We start from the raw sequence: 24,527 nt of genomic DNA, 5'->3' as shown, positions 1-24,527 counted from the left end.
AGAGAAAAGGATGCCCGTGGCTGCTGTATTTTGAGCTGATAAGTATCTAAATGAAGAGGGGAGGACTAGAGATGCGCAGGAATTAGAACTGATAAGATTTGTAAAGGTTGGGGAGAGGCAGGAATCAAAGATGACACTAGAGCTGGCTAGATGGCTCAGTGGGTAAGGCACTTGCTGCCAAGCTGGGCAACCTGAGTTTGATCTCCAGAACCCACATAGAAAGGAGATCAACTTCTGCAAGTTGTCCTTTGACCCCCCCCAACCACGTATATACACCAAAGTGCCCGACTGAAAATGCATAGCCTTCACTGAGATCATTAGCATGGCCAACCTGACAGGATCTAGAATCATCCAGGACACAAACCTCTTGAGCATATCTGAGGGAGTTTCTAGACTGGGTTGAGGTGGGAAGACCCACCCTGAATGTGGATGGTTCCGTTCCATGCACTGGGGACTGAATGAAAAGGAGAGCATGAGCTGGGTACCAGAATTCGTCTCTGCTTCCTGAATCAAGTGCAATGTGACAGGCTGCCTCCAGAGCCTGCTGGCAGGCCTTTCCTGCCATGGTGAAATGCTTCTTTAAGAGGTCACCATCAGCAACACAAAATCTCACAAGATGACTGAAGACATCAACACGAAGCAACTGCTATTATCACCAGCTGTGGTCATTTAATGTTTTTATAGTAATTAAACAAAGATGAGAACGTGGTGTCACATGGGGGCTCTTTGCTGTCACCGTGCAAAGCATTACTCAAAGCGGTCGTGTGTCCGCTGACACCATGCTGCAGGCACTCTGCCTTGTGTTTAGAATAAGAAGGACAGGAGGATGTGAAAGTTGCTTTCTCTTTGAGTCCTATTCCCAGCACACCCGATGTCCTCCTCAACATACCCCAGTATGCACTTATCTAGCACCTGATCACAACACCTCAGGTGCTTGGTGCTCTCCTGAGAGAAGGGAATCTAAGGTTTTGCTGGGTGTAGAGGAGGTCCACAGATGAGTGGACACAAACTGGCCCAGTAAGAGAAGAAAGGAAACATTCACAAACCATATTTAATAGAACATTGTTCATGATACCTACTGGGCTAGAAACAGCCTGGCGTAAAGAAGTCCACTCTGAGTAAGGCAATTTCTTGACCCTTCCCTACACCCCAGTAGATTTTCCCAAAAACCTGTGGGACAGAAGAGGGAGAGGCCCATTTGCCTGCTGCAGATGGAGACATGTCTCCTGGAAGGCTATTCTACGAGCCTGGCTCCTGGGGAACAGCAGCCTCCCCACTAGTCAAAGCTGTGCACGATGGCTCTGGAGTCTGATGTCTTAGGAGTTTCAGTCCATGGGCACTTCCGAGGCTCTGCTGCTCTTGGCTCTATCCTTTAATGACAGCGATTGGTCTCAGTTTGATGGCCTTCTTGCTGATCCCAGCATCATGGCAAGTGTTCACGACGTCTGTCACATTCTTATAGGACTCTGGAGCCTACAGGGAAGGGATTGAACACTGTAAAATCCACCAACAGGAAATCTTTCAAAACAGTAAGCTTTACTTGAAATTACAAGAAGTACTCGGGATATTTTTGCCCATTAAGTTAGCAAAGGTTAAAAATATGAAAAAACTCAATGCTAGTAAGGGGAGTGAGGTAAACCAGTGGTCCTACATTTTCTAACAATTTCTCCAGAACATATATTATTTGTAAGATTAAAAGCAGGGGCCAGTGAGATGGCTCAGCCTGGTGACCTGACTTTCATCCCTGGAACACACGTAAACATGAGAGAACTGACTCCACTCATTGCCTTCTGGCCCTCACACATGCCTTGGCATGGACACTCGTGCACACACACTACACACACTAATTAAAAAGAAAAGAAAAGCAGAGTGGTAAACACACTTCAAGTGCACACACCCATCTGCCGGAAGGAAATGCTCCAAACAATAGACTAGTAATACGAACAAAATTATTTCTCTATTTCAGCAGCTACTGAAGTTTCTAAATGAATGTGTATTCATTTAGAACTTTCTCTTCACAAGAGATTTGTGTCTATCTAAACTGCAAGTGCGTGTGGCTGTGTACGTACACAAGCCCCCTGCCCTACACACACCCACTGTCTACAGCCATTGCCTGTCTCTGTGCTTGCTGACATGGGGCAGGCTGCCCAGAGCCTGACTGGGCTGTGTGCTCTTCTATCACAGCTCCCTTTCCACTGCTGAACTGTCTCCCTGTGGCCGCTGGCACCACGTCCAGTGACTCTCCAGCAGAACCCTCCTGTCCACCTTATGAGACTAATCCTGCATCTTCTTCCCTAGCGCAGGTTTTGCCTCCAACCTGCCAAAGCAGGTGTTTTTTTTTTTCCTCTCAAACTGGGTCATGTGACTGGGCCTAGAATGGGACAGGAGTCCCCCTTGATATTCACAGGTATTTCCACTCTTTCTTCCCTTCCCCGGAACTACCAGTTTTAAATCTTGCAGTCATATTTAGACCACCCACAAACTCTCAACTCAGTTATCAGCTGGCACGTGACTCATTCCCCAAGATGACCTGGGAGCAGACATCTAGCTCCAACCCCCTAGTACTCTCTTGCAAGGATTCCGAATAATGCCATTATCCAGTGAAGCCTCTTCACTCGCAAGCGCCTTCTTTCTGTACTGCCAGTGGCAGCCATGGCTCTGTATACCTTCACCACTCTGCAGCTTGGAGCCCCGAGATCACAACTCTTCTACAAGTGCACTTTGGGCTCTTGCTCCTTCCTGCTCTCCATGGCAACAATCTTTGTGCCAACCATACGGGCCCTACCATCCCTACTAGCGAACCACCCTAAATAACTTGCCACTCTTTCTCTGCGCTATACTAAGGAGAGTGCCTGCATTGTGCCACCCCTGCACGGCCAGGCGCTTCCACTGGAAACACACCACCACCAAGGTCCACCCCTGCATGGCCAGGCACTTCCACTGGAAACACCACCACCACCGAGGTCCACCCCTGCACGGCCAGGCGCTTCCACTGGAAACACACCACCACCGAGGTCCACCCCTGCACGGCCAGGCGCTTCCACTGGAAACACACCACCACTGAGGTGCACTTTGGCCCCAGTTGCTCTCATCTCAAAGACACCGAGCTCGGGTCGGTAATCTACCTCATCTTTTCTACACCATCAGCCCTCTCTTCTCATCAGTAGTCACACTAGTCAGATCAACGCATTTTTCACGCAAAATCCTCCACTGTCTTCCCACTTCACTCTGAGTAAAAGCAGAAGTTCTTCTGTAAAGCAAAGGCTAGGCTGGGGTGGGAGATACACAGCTCAGATGATCTGCTGCCCTCCAGGTCTGACGTCATCTCCTCGCTTGTGCTTGCCCCAAGTTGTTCGGTACAGCTCAGGAGCTTTGCATGCACTGCTCTCATGCCACCTGGGTCCCTTCAGACCCACACTCGAGCAGCACCACATCAAAGCCGTCCCTGGTTACCCTACTTAAAATTGCATCCCTCCCAGTCATTCCTTACACCCTTTCCGCGTTTCCTTTTCTTGATAGCATTTACAGCGTTATTAATACACTGATTTTTTTTAATCTGTTGAGTTCCATAGGAAGGGATTACATTAGTCTTGTCCACTGTGTCTTCCTTAGCACCCAGAACAGATGTCTAATAAGTAGGACGAGGCAAGTAAAACAGAAGCAGTGGCCATCTCTGGCTGGCCGAATGCTGGTGGTTGTTTCCTTAGTGTTTTCCACATCCTTTAAAGTTTCTATTTTTAAGTTGTGGTGGTGATTTTAGGCTTATTTATTTTCTGTGTAGGAGTATTTTGTACATTTTATGTTTGTCTGGTGCCTGCAGAGGCTAGAAGAGGGCAGAGTTAATTAAACTGGGGTTATGAATGGTTCTGAGAAACCATGTGGGTGCTGGGAATTGAACCCAGGTCCTCTGAAAGAGCAATAAGTGCTCTTCCCCCCGAGCCACGGCTTCAGCCCCCACCACACCAAATGTGTTACTCTTAAAAACAAGTATAAATTATCACAGAAATAAGGCTTGATCAACTCAGTAATTCTACTTTTGACTTCTAATCACTAAAAGCTTCAAGAATGAATACACCTATCACAAATTAATTTATAGCAGCAAAAGAGGGAAGCTATATCAAGTCCACTATGGCCAGAAGCTACGATGCTCATCTGGTAGCACTGACTAAAGAATGACACCAAGAACTCGATAAGGAGCTGCATTTAAAAGGACAATCAAGTTCAACAACTTCAGCTTCAAAGAACAGCATCAGGACCAGACGGTGGCACACACCTTTAACTCCAGCACTCAGGAGGCAGACACAGGCGGATCTCTGTGAGTTTGAGGCCAGCCTGGTGTACAGAGTGAGATCCAGGACAGGCACCAAAGCTACACAGAGAAACCCTGTCTCGAACAAAACAAAACAACAACAAAAAACAAAACCCCAAAACAGCATCAGGGACACATGGTGGGAAAAAAAATAAGAAGAAAATGAAGGGAGGTGTTGGATAACTGGTCTTCTCTTAAGTTCATGCAGATCATTTAAACACAATTCTTCTTCTCTGGGAATTGAACAAAAACTGTCTCTCTAAATATGTCTCTCTCCTTTTTCAAATTTGCTCCTAAACTGAAATGTAAGTATACTACCGTGCACAATCAAGGTTAACAATGGATCATCTGGGCTGGAGAGAGGGCTAAGATGGTGGCTCATGGCCATCTACAGCGAGATCTGCTGCCTTTTCTGGCATGCAAGCGCATGTGCAGGCAGAACACTGCAAACTTAATAAATAAAAATCTTAAAAACTATTTCTACTTATTACATCTGAATTTTTACACCTAAATTCTACTGTCTGGGTGTGTACACAAGCCACACTGCACACGAAGAGGTTGAAGACAATTTGAAGGAACAAGGTTATTTTCTCCTTCAACCATAGAGGACGTGGAGATTAAACTCAGGTCACAGCACTGAACCACCTTGCTAGTCCTCTTAACCACCTTTTCAACATTATAATGTAGACACAAACTATATGAATAGTAAAAATCATCCTTATAGACTTAGTTTGCAATTAGTCTCCAAACAAAGGACAATATAAGATCAAAATAAGATAAACCCAAATAGAAGCCAGGAGCAGTAGCTCACACCTGTAATCCCAGCCCTTAGGAGACTGAGGGTTCAGGGCCAGAGTCGGCTACAGAGTGCGACTGTCTCCATGGACAGGAACAGTGCGTGGTGGGGAGGGACGCGGAGGAAGTGCAGGGTGCTGCAGAGCGGGCATGATAAAAACATATTATACTCTGGACAGACTCTCAAAACAAAAGAAAAACCCCAAACATACAAATTGAAGTCGTGGAAAACTTCAAGTCATTTCTGTAAGAAATACCCAAAGCCAGGCGGTGGTAGCGCACGCCTTTAATCCCAGCACTCGGGAGGCAGAGCCAGGCGGATCTCTGTGAGTTTGAGGCCAGCCAGGGCTACCAAGTGAGTCCCAGGACAGGCACCAAACTACACAGAGAAACCCTGTCTCGGAAAAAAAAAAAAAAGAAAGAAAGAAATACCCCAAAGCCCTGTCTCTGTCCACTGGCATAAATCTTCACAGCCTCCAGGTTAAATATTTATCAGGACTTTACTCACCTCTTCCATAACCAGCTTGGGCGAAGCAACACGGATTGCAATTCCCATATCTGCCAGTTTGTCTAAGACGTCTTGGAAATCTAAATTACGGCGAGACTTCGCTCGGGACAACGCACGACCCTAGAAGGAGAAAGAATCGGGGGACAGGAGTGAACTCAATTTATAAATTTTGAACTAAAACTTTGACTCTAGTCATTATTTAAGCCCTTGGATTGTATGTCTTTTCCTTGATTATTTAAATTCTTACCATTATCACATCCTACTATGTAATCATTCATTTCCCCTTATTGTTAGTGTGTGTGCACATGAGCACATATGTGTAAAAGCCACGGCAGGTGTGTGGGGCCAGAAGACAACTTTCAGAAGTGGGTTCTCCTTCACCTGGGTGAGGCTAGGCTCTTGTTTCTGCTGCTGTGAATTCTGGTGTGGAGCTTCTGGGAAACCTCTGATCTCCGCTGCCCATCTTGCTGTTAGGAGTGCTGGGATCACAGATGTGAGGCCTCCGTGGAATGAGGGCCATTAGGCTTGCAGCAAGTACCTTTACCCATTGAAAATCTTACCTGCCTTATTTGTTCACTTGTGAGCTAAGCCTTGCTATGCTGCTTACAATGCCCAGGCAGGCCTTGAACTTGCACTTCTCCTTGATCAGCCTCATGAGCAGCTAGGATTACAGGCACATATTACTGTACGAGGCTTGATTTTTATCCTACACTACAAACAAACAAAAAACCGACCATCAGGACAGGTCATGGAGATGGTAAGGTGGGTAAAAGGTGCTTGCTGCCAAACCTGACGACCTGAGTGAGTTTGATTCCCAGAACCCATACCACGGAAGGAGAGACCCAACTGCCACAGAATTGTTCTGACTTCCACCCACATGCCATGTCACATATCACACTGCTCCTGGCATACCCACACACACACCAAAGAAAAAAATAAAGTATGAAAAGTTTAAAAACAAATGAAACCACTCAGGCTAGGAAGATGGTTCCACAGATAAAGCGCTTGCCGGGCAAGCATAAAACCTGAGGTTGGCCCTCGAGCACCCAGATAAAAGCTAGGATGGCTATCTACGCCTGTCAGATCAGCACCGGGGAGGCAGACAGGAGGATCCCAAAGGCTTGCTAACCAATCTAGCCATCAGTGAGCCCCAGATTCAGTGAGAAACCCTATCTCAAAGGTGGAAAGTGATAGAGGAAGACAACCAATGTTAGACTTTGGAACACACACACACACCTCTACTACTTAAACCTTATATCTTATACCTTGTATTAAGAAGCCTCATCACATTCTTTGAAAATAAATTTCTACCTACAGCATTTTATATTTAAAGATTTATTTTGTATGCTTCTAAGTACCACTGACTAGTACTTCAATATAAATGTTAGTCAAGCATCTCTTTTTGTAAGTAAAATTTTTCTGGAACACAGCAATGGCTGTTTTCATAGCACTATGGCTCTTCTTGCCCTATAATGGCACCCCTGAACTGTGGTAGAAGGTATAGCCCCCAAAGCCTAAAATACCTAAAGTACCTGGCTCTCTACAGACAGTTCACCGATAGGTGGCTCAGAAGATGTGAGGTAACGTACTGAAACAGACAGGCTCTGACTTGCAAAGAGTGTATCTGCCCAAATCTGGAGTGGACTATCCAAGAGACAGGAGCAGATTAAGCAAATGAGTAGATCCAGTGGGTCATTGAAAAGGGCCATGAGTTCAATGTGGTCTATCAGTTAGTTATCACTTACAAGCCAGCTGTAATAAACTCAGCTACTTGCTAAGTGTCCAGTTTGGATTTTCTGGACTTGCTGATGAGGATGGACTTGCTCCTACAAAGTCCTGCCTGAGATTCTAGGTGACTTCAGTTAGCTCACTCAACAGTTATTCTGGGGAATCATCTGCAGTAGTCATGACACACTTAAACCTCAATTTTGCTAAACTTAATCAGGTGTTTACCTGTCAAAATGCCCAACAACAGTTAAAATGAAGAGAAAATTTCTAAGCAAGTTTTCATCTCCTTACCGCCCCATGACAGGTTGTTCCAAAGGTCTCAGTCATGCCTTGTTCAGTGCCAGTCAGAACGTAACTACATGTCCCCATGGTGCCACCAATAAGCACTGGTTGTCCAGTGAGCTGAGGGTACACAAAACAAAACAAAAAATTTTGGAAAGGTACATGCTTTTTAATGCCTGAAATTTCTTCTTGTGTTGTAGGATTTTAGAAGAAATTTAAACCTCTAAACGCAATGCTCTTACAACTATATAAGGAATTACTTCGTTTTTTAGCTTCTGGGGAAAAGGAAGAGAAGGATGATGTAAGGGACTACAACAGACTGAACATAGTATAGAAAATTCGTATTGTTAGGATTTTTTATTCATGGCCAGGCATCTGTCGTCCTCTCTGGACTTCCATTTCCTCATCTGCAGAACTGTATAAGGTTAAGAAACACTGTAGTCTAACTTTTGTCCTGCCTTCGAAAACTTTCAGGCCTTAACTGAGCTCAGGGAGTAAACCTAGTGGAGCACTAAGACAGCACTCGCTATGGGATGGACATCACTAGTGCAGACTGGGAACCACTGCTGTTGACACGGGCGACAGGTTTTTTTCTTCACACACTTGCTGCTTTCCTGCTAAACTGACTCTATATCTAGAGTTCTCTAGATCGTGACTCCACTGCCAAACACAAATGCAGGGTCACATACCTGGTAGTCAACAGCGATGAGTGGGTGGTGAGGCGGGAAAGCGCGGGTGGACCCCTTCCTGTGCACCAACAGCGTCCGCTCCTTCCCATCTACCACGTGCTGCTCCACTTTGGCGATATTGTGAGAAACATCATAAATCACATGCAGGTCCAGGTCGTCAGGGGTTGTGTTGAAGACTTTGGCAAAAGCCTAGGGGGGAAGCTTCCATTGTAAGCAGCCAGCTCTAGCTCTTGAGAACATATTTTATTGCTTTCAGCTAGTGAATTCCTGAAGTGAGGGGGGGGGGGGGGCTTCAGCATTCAAAAACAGCAGTCACTCATCTTCATATGAAGTACAGAAACTGCCCTGGAGACCACACTGCTCGCCACAAATTCTGCCTCAGGCAGGAAGGTTGCTCTGGATCTTGCCTGCAGAAACACTTCTTCCCCAGCCTTCTCAACCACAGAGAACAGCATTTGCATTCTTGTTGCGGCTCAAGACAAACTGAGGGTCATTCTGGATCTCTTATTTTCCAGGCCTGCCTGATACTCTCCTGGCCCAAGACACCAAAACCTTAAGACACTTCTTTAGTATCTAGAGTACAAATTTCTAAAACCAAACATGCTTAACTTCCTGATTGACTCAAGAGCGCAATTTTACTTTACCTGACGGGTTAAGAAGGTCATAGAAGAACGGTTAACCCAGGCATAGTTTCCAGCTGCAGCCATTCCCTTTAAATAGTCTTGCCCCTCTGGGGATGCAATTCGAGCACAAGCCAACTGCCGGTCATTGACTATAATCTTGTCTCGCTTCATGGCCTTTTCCATAGCCACCAGTGCATCTGGAACAACAGAGCCTTAGGTCAACCACGGGAGGTTTCTCTTAAACCATTCAGACTTACTGTAGGAAGACAGTGAACATTCAAATTCAAAACAGAACCCTAACTGTGCTTCTGAGTTCATCTATTTGCTCAGTCAACATATATTTGGGACTGAAAGGATGGCTCTGCAGTAAAGAGCACTGGTTGCTCTTGCAGAATTCCTGGGTTCAGTTCCCAGTACCCAAAGGTTGGCTCACAACTAACTGTAACTCCAGTTCCAGGGGCTATGAACCCTCTTCTGGCCTCCATGGGCACTGTATGCACATTGTATACATACAGACAAGCAGGCACATAGACACATATATAAATAATGTCGTTAAATGAATTTTTTATAAAAGATATTTATTGAGAATCTTCTGAGTATGGTGACATACATTTGTGAGACATACAGATAGCATCTGCCTCTAGAAACCTGAAATGAGATGTGTATAACTAATAGCAATATGGCTTTAGTTACTCCCTTCCCAACATGAAAACAGCATATATTTTGTTATCATCATGGTTTTGAAATAGTTGTTTACTTTTTTTTTAAGACAGGATCTCACTTTGTAACCCATTTGTCTTCAAACTAACTACACTGTACAGACCACTTCAAGCTGTGCTCCTGCTCAGCTTCTTGAATGAGAAGATCACAGTGTGTGGAACATGTCTTAAACATCACTTTTAGTGCCTTACTATTAAATGCAGAGAAATACTCAATACCAAAGTCCCAGTCAGTGCTCATATATCTGCGAGATTAAACTAAAGGATCAGACTGGCACAAATGACTGATTCTTACAGGATAAGATTCAACCATAAGGGTGAACTGTAACATGAAATTTGATGTTTATAACTTCCATGTGTGGGCCCCCAAGAAGAGCTAGAGAGTAAAAACCAACCAACAACACTGTAAGCCATTCAGATGCCTATTTCCCTGCTCCTTACTTTTGTCTTTAATGTCCTCTACGTATTACCACTCAAATCCCAGGGACTAGCTTGATTATTGTCTATGAATCTATCTCTGAATATTCTTTTAAACACATTATATTTATGTTCCTTTTCTTATAATATTTTATCAACTACTACTTTTTGTCTTTGGTGGTAGTTCCGGGGGTTTGGATAAGTGTTCATGTGGATGCCAGTGGTCAACCTTCAGTGTTGTTCCTTGGGTGTCACTGGTTTTTTTTTTTTTTTTGCCTTTTTTTTGGGGGTGTGTGTGACAAGGTCCCTAATTGGCTCAAAGCTTGACAATTAGGCTATGCTGGTTGGCCAGAGAGTTCCATGCATTTGCCTGTCTCTGCCTCCCCAAGACTGTGATTACAAGTGTGCACTATCACGCCTAGCATATTTTCTGTGTTTGAGGGATTGAACTTAGGCCATTAGGCTTACCTCACACTTTACTAACTGATCTCTTCTCCAACCCCTTCTTTTTCTTGATGGACATAATCTTATCCATCAAAGAGTGAGGTCAAGTACCTATTTTAGAACCCGATCTACCAAATTCCCTAACCTTGCTGAGTACTACAGGCTCACTGAATGAGTATCTACTTAAACTCCATAGTCCATGCACTATCAAGATGGCTAGCACTAAGCCCCGACAGTGAACACAGTGCTAAATAGAGCTAGCATTACCAAGTGCTTCCTAAGTGCCACATGCAGTTAAATGCTTGTATATATAATTTTTTTTCAGATGAGAAAGTCCAATGAAGTTATTAGTTTGTTTAGGGTTACAAGTGAAGCAAGACACAAGTTAAAAACCATATAATGTATTTTCATGGCTTAATTAACTCTCTTGTCTTGTTGCTCACAAAACATATATTTGGTTCCAAGTAAAAAATTAGGTCTAGAATATACCTGTGGCTACTTGGTGGCCCAAGCCTCTGCTTCCACTGTGGATCATCACACACACCTGTCCCTTATGGTCGATGCCCATTTTCTTAGCGGCATACTCATTGAAAATCTCATCTACAACCTGGATTTCTGCATAGTGGTTGCCTGCTCCCAGGGTCCCCAACTGTAAATGTAAGAATGTTTGGTTAAATGGTTTCTATTCTAGTTTAAACAAACAAACAAACAAACAAACAAACAAACATATATTTAAAAAGCAAATAGGTAAAACCAAGCCAACAACGAAATAACCATACAGTGTCTCAAGTAACTAAAACATTCTAAGCCTTAGAAATTCTTATTACTACATGTTCCAAAAATAATGTGGACTGCTCTGGAGGCTAGAATACCATATGCTTTAAGTACTCATAAAAGCCAAAAGCCCCAAGCCATTAATGACTTACAGAAGTTTTAAGTATCACCAAGAAGGGTCAAATTCTAAAAAGAACACTCATTCTCAGGTAAGCCCCAGGCTAAAATGATTTATGATACATCATTTTTCATGTTAGGCGTCAAAAACATTCACCAAATCAAAGAGACCGCTTTATTACCACTGCTGCATGTGTGGGGGCGTGTGTGCACAGCAGGTGTGTGCACAGCAGGTGTGTGCACAGCAGGTGTGTAGTCAGCTCTCCCCTTCCACCTGTAATTGAACTTGGGCTGTCAGGCTTGTGCCTCCACCACCAAACCATCTCACTGTCCTATGGTCTTTTCTTTCTTTCTTTTTTTAAAAAAAGATTTATTTATTTATTATGTATACAGAAGAGGGCACCAGATCTCATTACAGGTGGTTGTGAGCCACCATGTGGTTGCTGGGTATTGAACTCAGGACCTCTGGAAGAGCAGTTGGTGCTCTTAACCTCTGAGCCATCTCTCCAGGCCCCTATAGTCTTTAAAAAAAATTAAATCTAAATTTTGGTATACTTTGTAAGTCTCATAATCATATCTCATTTTTCTCCTATCCACTTGTAACAATCTTTTATGAATATCTGCAAGCTCTGCATAACCTTTCAAAAAATGATGCATAAGCAAACAGATCTGTTCTTTTTGATGTATTATAAAAAAAAAACAAAAACAAAAAAAACAACCAAAAACCCAAGGCTATACTTTTTGTTAAGTAGAAGATACAGATTTCTTCCCTTGATAAAAGCTAAAGTAACATGTTGATCCTGCAAAGTGAGTTACCTGAGGAAGGCCTCTTTTTTTTGCCCTGGGTGAGACCTTATTGGGGTCAGCTTGCAGCATCCTTCCATACTCCTCACAGTGCTCCTTGTCTTCAGCCCAGGCGTAGCCTTCTCTCAGAGACCAGTCCACACCCATCTCCAATGCCTCCTCCAAGTCTCTGGGGGTGAGTAAGGAAAGACAGGTCATTTCATAGCAGAGGACAATCTAAAGGTAGGAATAACACATCTCAAAGAGCATAGGAATATGTGACAATTGCTATTTCCTGTGTACCAGGTTTGTTTAGAGTTTATGCTCTTTAGTTTTTTTGTTTTATTTTGTTTGAGGAATGTAGTCACATAAACAATTATTTAAAATGAACATAGTGTCATAAACATGATTACAGATCCATCTGAAATTACATGGTCTTAATGTAAATGTACTTAATAAGGTTCTCATGTAGTTCAGCCTGGCCTTGAACTCACTCAGTGGCCAAAGATGACCTTAACCTCAGAAACTCCTGTCTCTGACTCCCAATGAGGACAGAGCATGTACCACTACGCTCAGTGTCCATGCACACTAGGTAAGCACTCTACCAACTGAGGTCTATCATCAACCCCTCGGATGTATTTTTCAATTATTATTATTTTCTTTTATATTTCATTTGCTTCTCAGATTCTGAATTCCGTAAGGGGACAATTAAATAGCCAAAGAAAAGTTGTAATCTTAATCAGATATTACCATCTACCTCTACTTTATTATGTTTTTATTAATAATTTATGAAAAAAATCAGCCAAATAATGAAAGTATCTCAATGTCCTCAAGTACCACAGGTTACATTTTAAGTTTTATTTTCACCAAAGCATTGTGTGGCTTTACTGCACCTGCGCTTTGAAGCTGAAGGGCACAAACATTAAATGCTTAGCGAGAGGATGCTCCACCATCACCCAAGGGCAGGCTTCTCACACAGCAAGAAGGCATAATTTTGTTCCCCACTACCCTAGATGACAATCCTTTACAAACACAATGAACTAGGACAGAATGTTACCTGAAATACTTGTAACGATGCTTTTCACAGTGGGGTGACACGGGTCACAGGAAAACAAAGAGTAAGCATCTTCTAAACTAACTTTCCTTCAAGTGTTTCTCTTTCATTTATTGTTTTGGTGGAAGAGTGTGACAGATAACAGCTAAAAGCATTTCTGCACTAACGTATGCATCCACACCTGCAGATCCACACTGCAGACGTCAAAGGAACACCTCTGACTAACTCTTGATGAGCACAGCATGCGTCCAGGTGTGGTGGTGTGCACCTGCAGTCCTAGCACTGGGGGACTGCGGCGGGGACCACGAGCGCAGGCCAGCCTGGTCACACGGCAGGCCTGAGGGCAGAGAGGACCCTGCCCAGTGTAAGGTGCACCATTTACACGAGCGGTACGGCACTGTCAATAGGTCCCCAAGAGACAGGGACACTGGAGCCTTGTACTGTTGCACTACTTAGCTACGCAAAGCACACCTGCAGTCCCACCACTCAGAGAGAGGACGGTAGATGAGCGGGTTCACTGAGCGGCACTGCAACACAGCCTGTCTGAAAGGAGAGATCCTCAGTCTGAACCCCAACCTCACTTACCAAGCTAGTTTCCTGTTTCTTCCTTCCCTTAGTTTGCTTTCCTCCAGCAGTGGCCACCATCTGGGTGAAGTCAGGCACAGGGCCTTATGCTTACAAAGGGCCATTATTCTAAACATGCCCTACATCAAGGGCTGCTTTTCTTTATCTTAATTTTTATGTATGTGGGAGTTTTGCCCCAACATGTCTGTGCACCATGTACATGAAGTACCCATAGAGGTCAGAACAAGGTGTCAGATGCCCTGGCACCGGAGTCACAGATGGCTGTGAGCTGCCATAAAGATGCTGGGAATCGAACGCTGGGCCTTTAAGAGAGCAGCTAGTAAGTACTCTTAACTAAAGTCATCTTTCTGGCTGCATGCTTTTTCTTCTTAAATTTTAGACACAGCATCTTAGATGTTGCCCAGGATGGCTTTGGACTCCTGGGTTAAAATGATCCTACCACGACAGCCTCGAGAGGCTGGACCACAGGTGTACGTCACCAGCTCCCTGCACTCCCTCAGAAGTGACAGCAAGTGTCTAAACTGGAAGCAAAGCTGAGCCACTGGTCTCCCTCTCCCTCTGCAATTACCAGAGTCCTGGGCTTACTTGGCGTTCATCGGGATGACACCTTTTGATCCTACCCCAACAGGAATGTGGTCAAACATAGCTTGGGCAAGTTGTTCCTTCACAGGCTGCACATCGCTCTCATCTAAATTGGTTCTTAGCAAGCGGACACCACAGTTAATGTCAAATCCGACACCACCTAAAATACACAGAAATTAAGTCAAATATTGGCAAAATAACCGGACCATCAGAGCATTACTTGAAGTTCCTCACTATTAATATGGAGTCAAAAGGATGCGCATTCTTTCAAAGACAAGCGTGTTTAATGTAGCTATCAAAGCGGTTCTCTGCTGAGTCAACTCTGCCCACACTGAAACAAGGCAAGTAACACACGCACTAAGGTATTTCACCAACAATGGGAATATGGCAGACAGACAAGAGGAGCAACGTGCCTCTATTCCTGTCCCACATCAGAGGTTGATGAACTCTGTCAGTCTTCCCAGTCAGCCTTTCCTGCTGCACATCTTAATTTTTTCTTTAATGATTTCCCATGTTTTGCCTTTTGTGAATCTAAGTTGTTGTACTTTCTCCAACTTTTAAAGCTATCCCAGGAGGTGGAGAGATGGCTAAGTGGTTAAGAGCAATGCCTACTCTTCCAGAGGACCCAGTTTGATCCCCAACACCCACAAGGTAGGTCACAACTACGTCAGTCCCAAGCCTTATGTTGTGTCCTCTTCTGGCCTTCCCCAGGTACCAGGCACAGCTGTGTGCACAGACATACATGCAGGCAAAATAAAACACACATTAAATAAATGAAATTAAAACAAGATTATTTCAGCTCCCCCTCTTCCTAATTTGTGCATTTAAGGCTATAGTATACCTACATACAAAAATGGGGATTACCAGTTGTGGTGATCTGAATAGGAGTGGTCCCCACAGACTCATGTGTTTGAATGCTTGGTAATGGTACTGTTAGGAGGTGTGGCCTTGTTGGAGGAGGTGTGTCACTGTGGGGGCAGACTTTCAATTCTTACATGCTCAAGCTACACCCAGCGTGGCACACAGTCTCCTTCTGCTGTCTGTGGATCAAGATGTAGAACTCAGCTCCTCCTCCATGTACCTGCCTGCATGCTGCCATGCTTCTTGCCATGGTAATAATGGGCTAAATGTCTGAAACTATAAGCCAGCCCCAAGTAAATTGTTTTCCTTTATAAGAGTTGTTATGGTGATGGTGTCTTTTCACAGCAATAAAACCCTAACTAATACACCAGTTAATTGAAAATTTTTATATCTAAGTATTCTGAAAACTATGCCTCCCAGCTTTATTGAGATGACTGACAACTTTTATATGAAGTATATGCATATACCATCAACCACTACAATTAAGCTAGTTAACATATCCATCACTCACACAATTACTCCTCTTTTCCCTGGGAAGAAAACTCAAGACCTGATGTCTTAGAAGATTTCAAGCACATAGATTTCAAGTATGTTACTGTTTCTGTACATTAAGCCTCCAGGACGGTAATTCATCTTAAACTACAATCTAATTCCTTTAAACAACATCTCCCAAATCAGCACTCTCCACCTCCTTCTCTATGTGAGTGGGCTGTGGCATTTGTCTTCTCTGACTAGATTATTTTGACCATGCTGTACCAGATGATCAAGATCTCCTTTCTTCAAGCTGAATAATATTTCACTCTCATTGCCTCTATCTCCTTATCTCTCAACCAACATTTGGGTTGTTTCCCTGGCTTGGCTATTGTGAATCAATACTATAGTAACACACAAATACTGACACCTTTTTGAAATAATAATTTTGGTTCCTCTAGACAGACACTCAAAAGTGGCATGGCTAAATCATATGAAATTTTATTTTTAAGTTTTAAAAATTGTATTCATGTTTATTTCATGTGCAATGACATTTTGCTTATGTCTGTGTGAGGGTGTCAGATTCCCTGGAAGTGCAGTTACAAATAGTTGTGAGCTGCCATGTGGGTGGTGGGAATTGAACCAAGGTCCTCTGCAAGAGCAGCCAGTGCTCTTAACCACAGAGCCATCTCTACAGCCCCTATTTTTTAATTTTTTAAAAAGCATTTCCATGGTCTGTTCAATGGTTTCATCAATCCAGTCTCACCAACAGTGTGTATGTCCTTTCCTCAGCATCATCCTTTTTTGTTTGTGGTATACACAGGTGTGCATCCACCCAGGAGTGCACATGTGGAAGCCAGTAAGTCCCAAAGGCCTCCATTGCTCTCTACCTTATTTTCTGAAACAGGGTCTCTCAATGAATCTGAAACTGTGTCAGAAAGACTAGTAGCCAGTGAGACCCCAGGATCTGTCTATCTCCCAGCACTGAGGTTACAGATGTGCACCGCCATGCCTAGTTTTTATTAGGTGTTGAGGATCTGAACTTACGTCCTTCTATTTGTGCGGCAAGTACCCTGTCCACTGAGCCATCTTCATGTACCCCTAACATTCTCAATCTTTAATGTTTTTTTTTGTGATCTCTTAAGGTAATAGCAAATGTCAGTCTGAATACTGATGATCTGAACAATCCAACTAACAGATGTGATACTTGATGTGTGTGTTCGTATTATAGAATGCACACTTCTTTCCTTCTTAAATATAGAATGCTTCATGAATCTGCGTGTCAACCTGGTGCAGGGGCCATGCTAATTAATCTTCTCTGTATGCTCCAATTTTAGTCTGTGTGCTGCTGAAGCAAGCATGAAATGCACGTCTCCAGCGCCCACGTTTACAACACGGATGACATGCTGAGCCGTAAGCGGGATTCCAATGTCAAGGCACTGACATCGGACAGGGAAGGGAAGCATCTCTAATTGGGAGGCTCACATATTTGGATCTTTGCTTCCTCTTCCCTTCCATCTCAACATCCAGTGGTGCTCCTGTGTCTTCCACCATGTCTTTAATTCTACTGTTTGAAACTGCCCAATCTTACAGTGAAGGCCTAGTCCACCATTGCCAGAGGCGGGACCTGAAGAGGAGAGTCAAAGCTTCCATTTGTCATTTAGACTCTTTGAAAGCAAAACTGCTCCTTCTGCTAAGGAAGGTTTTCAATGAACATATACGATAATCACAGAAGGTGATACATAACTAGAGGTGAATGTGTAAAAACGGATTATGGTGAGGTTCCACCTTACCTACTAAATGACTATCATCAAGGAAACAAAAGCAGATGCTGGTGACAACGTGGGGAAAGAGGAATCCTTATTCACTACAGGTGAGAATATAAACTTGTGCCACCACTACGGAAGTTCCTGAACACAGAACCACTAGGTGGCCCAGCTCTAACTCTTGGGCTTACACCTGAAAGACTCCAGGTGAACGCACCCAGAGATACCTGCGTACCCATTGTTATAGTGGCAGCACTAGTCACAACAGCTAGGAAACGGAACCGGCCTAGACGGCCATCAACAGATCAATGTATACAGAAAATGTAGTACATGTACTATACTTTTATTCAGCCATAAAGAAAGTAATATTTGCAGCGAAATGGATGCAACTGGAAATTACTGTTAAGCAGAATAAGCCAGACTCAGAAAGACAAATACCCAATGTTTTCTTTCATATGTAGAATCTAAATTTAAAATTATGTAGCTCATAAAGCTAGAAAGGGGATCCTGAGAGGGGAGGAAGAGATCTTAAGGGAGGTGGGAATGAGGGAAGCAGACTGAGGTGACAGAGGACTAACTTGGGGAAGAAAGGGAAGCAGCTGAGGAGTGAGGAGGAGCTGGGGAGGGGAAGGAATGAAAACAAATGTGTGACCATGCCTTGATGAAGCCCTTACTCCTATATATTAACCTGAAAATTAATGAAAAATATTTGTGTTAAAACAAGAAATGATGTGAGAAAGTACTGAGTCTAGTGAATTCATTCATTCTTCCCAATAATGCTCAGTGGTGACAGTAGACACATTTGCCTATGCAGTGACTGAGTCACCAAGAGAAATTTTACCAGAGAAATGTTTCTTTTGTAAGCAATGTCTGATATTGTCTGGCATCTGATAAAAGTCCCCAAAGTTTTCATAAGTGGTTTGACTAAATTTTAATAGCCCAATTGTCCATAACCAGCTTTAATGTAGAAAAAAAGAAATCACTGACCATGATGAGACTGAGAAATGCACACTAATCCACTCTGTCTCAGAAAGGCCACACAATACAGAGAGAAGTCACACTGTAACAGCAGCTTACCTGGGGAGACCACTGCTTCGGGGTCATTCATATCAAAGGCAGCCATGTTCCCTATGGCAAACCCATAGCCTGAGTGGACATCAGGAAGCCCAATAGAGCGCTGGAAAAGAATGAGACATGAAGCACAGCTGTCCACCCTGCCCTTTGGCTGTCTGATGGACCCGCCCTTGACTCTGAGTCTCTATTAGTGGGCTATTTGTATATGGACTCCTGTTCACAATGCTGAATACAGCCAAGGACATCTTTTCAGAGTCTGACTGTCAACAGAAAAGCCTCAAAGTAGCAGGCTGCTGGAGATCACACACTAAGGACAGGTGCTGCTACTTTTTAAATTGTCTTAAGTCATTGGCAAACTGTAGTTGTGTCATGGTGTATAGAAGTCATGAGGAATTTCACAAATGAAATCTATCTGATAACATCAATACAGCACATTTCATACATTTGGGGCCAAGTGAAGGACAGTATGCCAGACAGAAAAGCCATCACATATAGTGAGGACATGGCGACAACTAGAAATATGAGCTCATATACAAGCCACATCGTTTCATCACCACCACGCCGCCCACAATGCACAGCATTGCTAACTAGCATTAAGCCTCATAAAAGTCTGGTAAATGGACCCACTTCTCCACACTTCCCTCTGAAGGTGCAACCTGAATGACAGGCTAGTGGAGGCCCATTCACACCATCCAGTTCCACCCTAGTGGAGGCCCATTCACACCATCCAGTTCCACCCTAGTGGAGGCCCATTCACACCATCCAGTTCCACCCTTGTGGAGGCCCATTCACACCATCCAGTTCCACCCTATGAAGGCCCATTCACACCATCCAGTTCCACCCTTGTGGAGGCCCATTCACACCATCCAGTTCCACCCTAGTGGAGGCCCATTCACACCATCCAGTTCCACCCTAGTGGAGGCCCATTCACACCATCCAGTTCCACCCTTGTGGAGGCCCATTCACACCATCCAGTTCCACCCTAGTGGAGACCCATTCACACCACCCACTTCCACCCTGTTTCCTGTCATTGCGCCAACGCTGCTAGACTAGCTAGCAAGGTAGTCCTTTCTCACTCTCTTCAGTTCACTTCCTCTCCAATCATCCTCTTAGGATCACAGCAAAACCCAGAATGGTGTGCTGGTGAGGGAATAATGATGCACAATGGCAGACACAAATCTCTCCAGAAAAGCCACTCCAAAGGTGTGCAAACGCTTAGATTAAGAGATGGAGGGCTGTCCAGACTCAGTCCTTAAGTCTAAGGGTCACTGCTACAGTCAAAGGTCACAGTCTAAATGACACCAACATCTATTAGGTGGAGCCCTCCATTCACTCAACAAACTTTACACAATATCAGTGATTAAGGTTCTGACTCTGACTCACATGAACAATCCCGGGCAGGGCTGCCACATTGCCAATCTGCTTCATGGCTGGCAGGAAGCCACCAACGCCTGAAAAACAAACAAACAAAACCCCTCAGTCTTAGAAAAATGACACATTTAATTTCCATCATTTCTTACATACATGAAGGGCAGTGGTTATGGTTACAGAGTAGGTTAGGCACGCTTGTCAGCATTCTGTGGACACCATAAGAAGCTGGCTTGCAAATGCAGGGATAGAAAACATTAACCATTAACCTTTATGTTCCCAGTATAAAATGTACTCTCGCAATAACTCACACTAGTTATTAAAAATATTAACAGTGGGCTTTGAGAGACTGCTCAGCGGTTACAAGCAGAGGATCCAGGTTTGAGTCTTAGCACCCACATCTGTAACTCCAGTTTTAGGGGCTCAAACTAATCTACCCCAATCAGCAGTGATGTTAACCTAAGACAAAGAAAGTAGTGGGGGAAGAGCTGAGAAACAGAACAATGGCTTGAGAGTCAGGCAGATGGAGCGCAAGTCCAGCTTCGTCAACTGCTAGCTGCTTTTTTTTTTTTCCAGATGTGTGCTTGTGTGTATGTGGAGGCCACAGGTCAGCATCAGGTATCTTCCTCGCTGTCTCTCCACATTATTTTAAATTTGTATCTACTCACTGTGTGTATGATGTGTGTGCATGTACAGGAAGGTCACAGGACAGCTCTGCGGAGCCAATTCTATTCTCCTATCTTTACATGGGTTCTAGGAACTGAACCCAGGTGGTGAGGACTGTGTAACAAGCTCTCTTTCCATTGAGTCAGCTCTAGCCCTCCACCTTACTGTTTTGAGACCGGGCCTCTCACTGAATCTGGACCTCAATTATTAGACTGACCAGCCAGCAAGCTCAGGAGATCTGCCTGTCTTCCTTCCCACAGAGGTTCTCTGGCGCTGGCTTCTCGTGGGTACTAGGGACCGCCCCCCCCCCATGTTTACAAGGCTGGCACTTTCCTCATTGAGCCGTATCACAGCCAAAGCCTCTAGCAGTACCACTTAATGTAAGTGAACATACTCAAGCGAGGGAAGAAAGGAACTTTTTTGCTAATCTAAAAAATGGAAAGGGCTAAAAGATGCCTTCTATTCTACCATCACTTTAGAGTATCATTTTACAGCACTAAACTGTCCTGTAGTCGTGTGAGATAGGTATCAATCCTGACGTCCACTAAAGCTAGTATACCAGTCAAGAGTTGGCTTGGGTCCTATGGAAATGCTTCAAATCCTTGTTAGGAATGTTTGGGTTGTCATGAAAGCCTACTATACCCAAGTTTACCAGGAAAATTGGGTAGGAATGGGTTAATTACCTTCATCCTTTAAAAAAATCAGGAGTGCTAATAAAAGTAAAGCTTTGAAAGACTCCAGTTCCAGTCCTTCGCCTACCCATGGCCATCATTAATCACTCCCTGAGTCCACTCAAAATGAATCTTGTTGGCTAATTTTAAGCAATCTGTGTTAGATGGTAACATGGCACATCACTGCTATATACTTATCTAAGTACCACTTACAATGCGACATTAATACATGTATTCAAGCTGCACGCGCGCGTGCACACACACACACACACACACACAAAACAGAGTACTGGTTTTAAAACCAGGCACTCAGATTTGAATTCTGGCTCCATCACCATGAAGTTGTGACCAAGGACAAATTAAAAGTCACTTAAGCTAGGGCTGGAGAGATGGTTCAGCAGTTAAGAGCACTGACTGCTCTTCCCGAGGACTCAGGTTCAATTCCCAGCCCCCACATGTCAGCTCCCAACTGTCTGTAACTCCAGGGATTCCGACACCCTTACAGACATACATGCAAGCAAAATACCAATGCACATAAAATAAAAATATGAAAGAAAATCACTTTAGCTCACCGAATTTGCATGTCTACAATAGACAGATAACATCTTCCTTTTTAGTTATTACTAACATGGCACAGACAATCAATATAAAGTACATAATGGAGTGCCTGACACGTAGTGAGTGCAGGACCAACAGCAGCACTGGCTACTACTGTGTGAGGTTATGTGAGAACAACTCCAAATCCTTCACACAGCAGCATGTTAAACATGTGACCACAAGCAAATAGGTGCTTGGATTCAAGTCTTGATCATTCCTTAAAAACACTGGTTAAGTTCTTTATGCAGGGCACAGGGGAGGTTTTCCCATACCATATGGAGTCTCTAGTGTACTTACCACCACCTCGACAGGCATTCCTTAATTCCTCAAACATCAATTTTTCCAGTGCATCATTCACATAAAATACTCCTTCAACCTGATACAAAAGAAAGGCAAAGAAAACAAAAACATCGTCTAAACCCAAGTTCATCAAGTACAGGTGCAGTGGGCAGAATTATGTACTACATGTAGTGTTTATATTGCATTACTCTGCATCAAACTCCCACATTACTTCTTATAAGAGAAGAACTTTCAATCATAAACTAAAAGATTTTAGAGTATTTCAGATCTGGGTTCAAATTAGGAATGTTCAACCAGTGAAATCTCAGCAACTATCTCCAAATAAGAAAAACTCAAAAATCTACACCACCTCTGGTTATGAACATTTAAGATAGGGACATTCAACCTGCTACTTCCATGCTCGCAAATTTCTGAGGAGGTATGTCTATTATGACTTTGCTATTTTGTAACTTACACATTATAAAAAACACCACATGGTCCTAAATAATGTATAATCTTCATGTGCCAAGTAAAAAACTAGCAAGTGAATCTACTAACCAACTTATCCTTCTCCCGGGAAAAAAAAATAAAGGGAAAATACCATTGTTTTATGTATCTTTCCAGTATCTTGCCAAGTGATGTGGGGCTCAAAGACATTTGATAAGCTTTGCCTAGTGTCAAATTAAAGGAATGGCTAAAAGGAAATTTTGTGATTTTTGAGAGAGTCTTTCTTAAGTTGCTCTGGCTGGCCTCGTATGCATCCTAGATTGTCCGCTGACACAGTAGTATCCGCTAATAGGAACTTCCACCCTCAGCCTCCAGTGCTGGGGTTACAGGCCTGGGCTACCATGCAAGGCCTAACAAGAGAAACTTTTTACCAAGACAAAGACGGCAAACTTTTATTGCATTCGCACGGCACTTAAGGGACTGAGTCACTTAACACACGTGTCAAAACCTCACAAGTGTTTTCTTCCTCTAACGGAATCCAAGAGCACAAACGCCCACGGACACAGAGAGGGCAGGGTTTCAGCCCCTGGTCTCCCGCTCCCAAAACTTCAGCTCAAACACATGATCCAGGCAGAGAAAACGAAGGGGACGGACACGGAGTCGGGCTGTCTTCCCAGACGGGTACAGACGAGTCCTAGGGCTTCCGCGAAGCGCGTAGTAAGAGGCGGAATCTTGCCGCTTGTCGCTGTGTTCAAAGCCGATTCAATCCCGGCTGAGAACGTTACCCAAGCGACTGCCCTGACTGCAGGGGAACGATTCCAGGCTAACAGTGCCACCGTGGAGAAGACCGCAGTATCTCGGAAGACGGGGCGTGGGGCAAACACGCGTGTGCGGCCCTGTCGCGCGGGGACCGGCGGCGCGAGCTGGGGAGGGAGACGCGGACCCCGCGGGGGTCGGCCCGGCCGGAGGAAGCCGGTTCGCGGCGGAAGCGCGGTCCGCAGCCCCGGAGGCCGCGGCCCCGGCCCCTCACCTGCATGTTGGGCACGAAGCCCTTCTTGATCCGCCAGCAGTTTTTATTAATCTTGTCCAAGAACTGCAGCTCATCGTTGTAGTTGCGACTCATGGTGGCGGCGAAGGCGGCGGCAGCCCGCGACTCGGTTCGCAAAGAGAAGCCGCCGCGTTGTCCACCGGCTCCGCGCAGCCGCCTCTGAGGACTCAGGGCGCACGCGCGTCCCGCTCCGCCGCGGGAGGGAGGAAGGCAAGCGCCGAGGCTCAAAACTCGTCGCGCAAATCGTGGTCCTCTCGTTATGATGTCTTCCATGAGCTAAAGCTAAACCACATTGCACATTGTTTTTAGTGAGATCTGGCTAAACTACCCTTCTGGTTAAAAAAAAAAAAAAAAAAAAGGTAAGGTCTCAGTATTTAGCCTTGCTGAGCCTGGAACTCACTATGATTCGCTGGAACATGCTGGCCTCGAACTTCGTAAGATCCACTTGCCTATTGCTGCTGCAAATAAAGGCGTGCTTGGAAATGTTTTTAAGCAGCCCCCGAAATCCCTTGAATCTGGATCAGTTCAACTGCTCTAGAGAATACATAGTTTGTAGTTCACAGCCCCACTGGTGAAGCAGCTGAGCTAGACAAAATACTAAGGAACAGCATTTGACTTGTAATGTCTCAGAATGGAACTGTGGACATACAACAAACATTTTCTGTTACAAATGCCTGCCTTGCAATGCCCTGCAATGCCCTGCAGAGGTGAATAAGTTACAGCTGCTGTGGATCGCTGGGGTTTCTTAGCCCAGCTCTGTTTGGAGTAAGCCTTGTGTGGCTGTGTCTTTAACACAGTCGACTCCCACTCCGTTACAATAAGAGAGCTTGCACTGGTTTGTTCCTAGTCCTGTTTCCTGTGAAGAAAAGC

At 44.3% G+C, this 24,527-nt stretch overlaps 2 protein-coding genes, 1 non-coding gene and 1 pseudogene across 3 annotated transcripts in view; 2 read left to right on the top strand and 2 right to left on the bottom strand.

Moving 5' to 3' along the window:
• The window catches only part of Ascl4 (achaete-scute family bHLH transcription factor 4), a 35,604-nt gene extending 12,737 nt beyond the window's left edge, over window positions 1–22,867 (top strand). The window contains exons 2-3 of the mRNA XM_076554446.1: window positions 14,973–15,060; window positions 17,079–22,867. The gene's annotated coding sequence lies outside the window, so the exon portion shown is untranslated. The remainder of the gene's footprint in view (window positions 1–14,972; window positions 15,061–17,078) is intronic.
• On the bottom strand, window positions 1,034–23,854 carry Rtcb (RNA 2',3'-cyclic phosphate and 5'-OH ligase). Its single transcript, XM_006986956.4, has 12 exons — window positions 23,640–23,854; window positions 22,181–22,259; window positions 19,965–20,032; window positions 18,585–18,684; window positions 14,413–14,569; window positions 12,222–12,378; window positions 11,004–11,163; window positions 8,956–9,131; window positions 8,312–8,500; window positions 7,632–7,742; window positions 5,613–5,732; window positions 1,034–1,473 (listed from the first exon to the last, which is right to left on the bottom strand). Exons 1-12 carry the CDS (start codon window positions 23,730–23,732, stop codon window positions 1,366–1,368), a joined length of 1,518 nt encoding a protein of 505 aa, XP_006987018.3. The 5' UTR covers window positions 23,733–23,854; the 3' UTR covers window positions 1,034–1,365.
• On the bottom strand, window positions 16,993–17,098 carry LOC121823843 (U6 spliceosomal RNA). Its single transcript, XR_006065485.1, has one exon. It is a non-coding gene; the product is annotated as a U6 spliceosomal RNA (small nuclear RNA).
• Window positions 21,199–22,867, top strand: LOC143269366 (ATP synthase F(0) complex subunit j, mitochondrial pseudogene; annotated as a pseudogene).
• Window positions 23,855–24,527: the final 673 nt, after the last annotated feature.

This window comes from Peromyscus maniculatus, chromosome 18, assembly GCF_049852395.1.
Source record: "Peromyscus maniculatus bairdii isolate BWxNUB_F1_BW_parent chromosome 18, HU_Pman_BW_mat_3.1, whole genome shotgun sequence".
Lineage (NCBI taxonomy): Eukaryota > Metazoa > Chordata > Mammalia > Rodentia > Cricetidae > Peromyscus > Peromyscus maniculatus.
The sequence above is the reverse complement of the archived record's forward strand: the minus strand, read 5'-3'. Positions and strand labels throughout refer to the sequence as shown.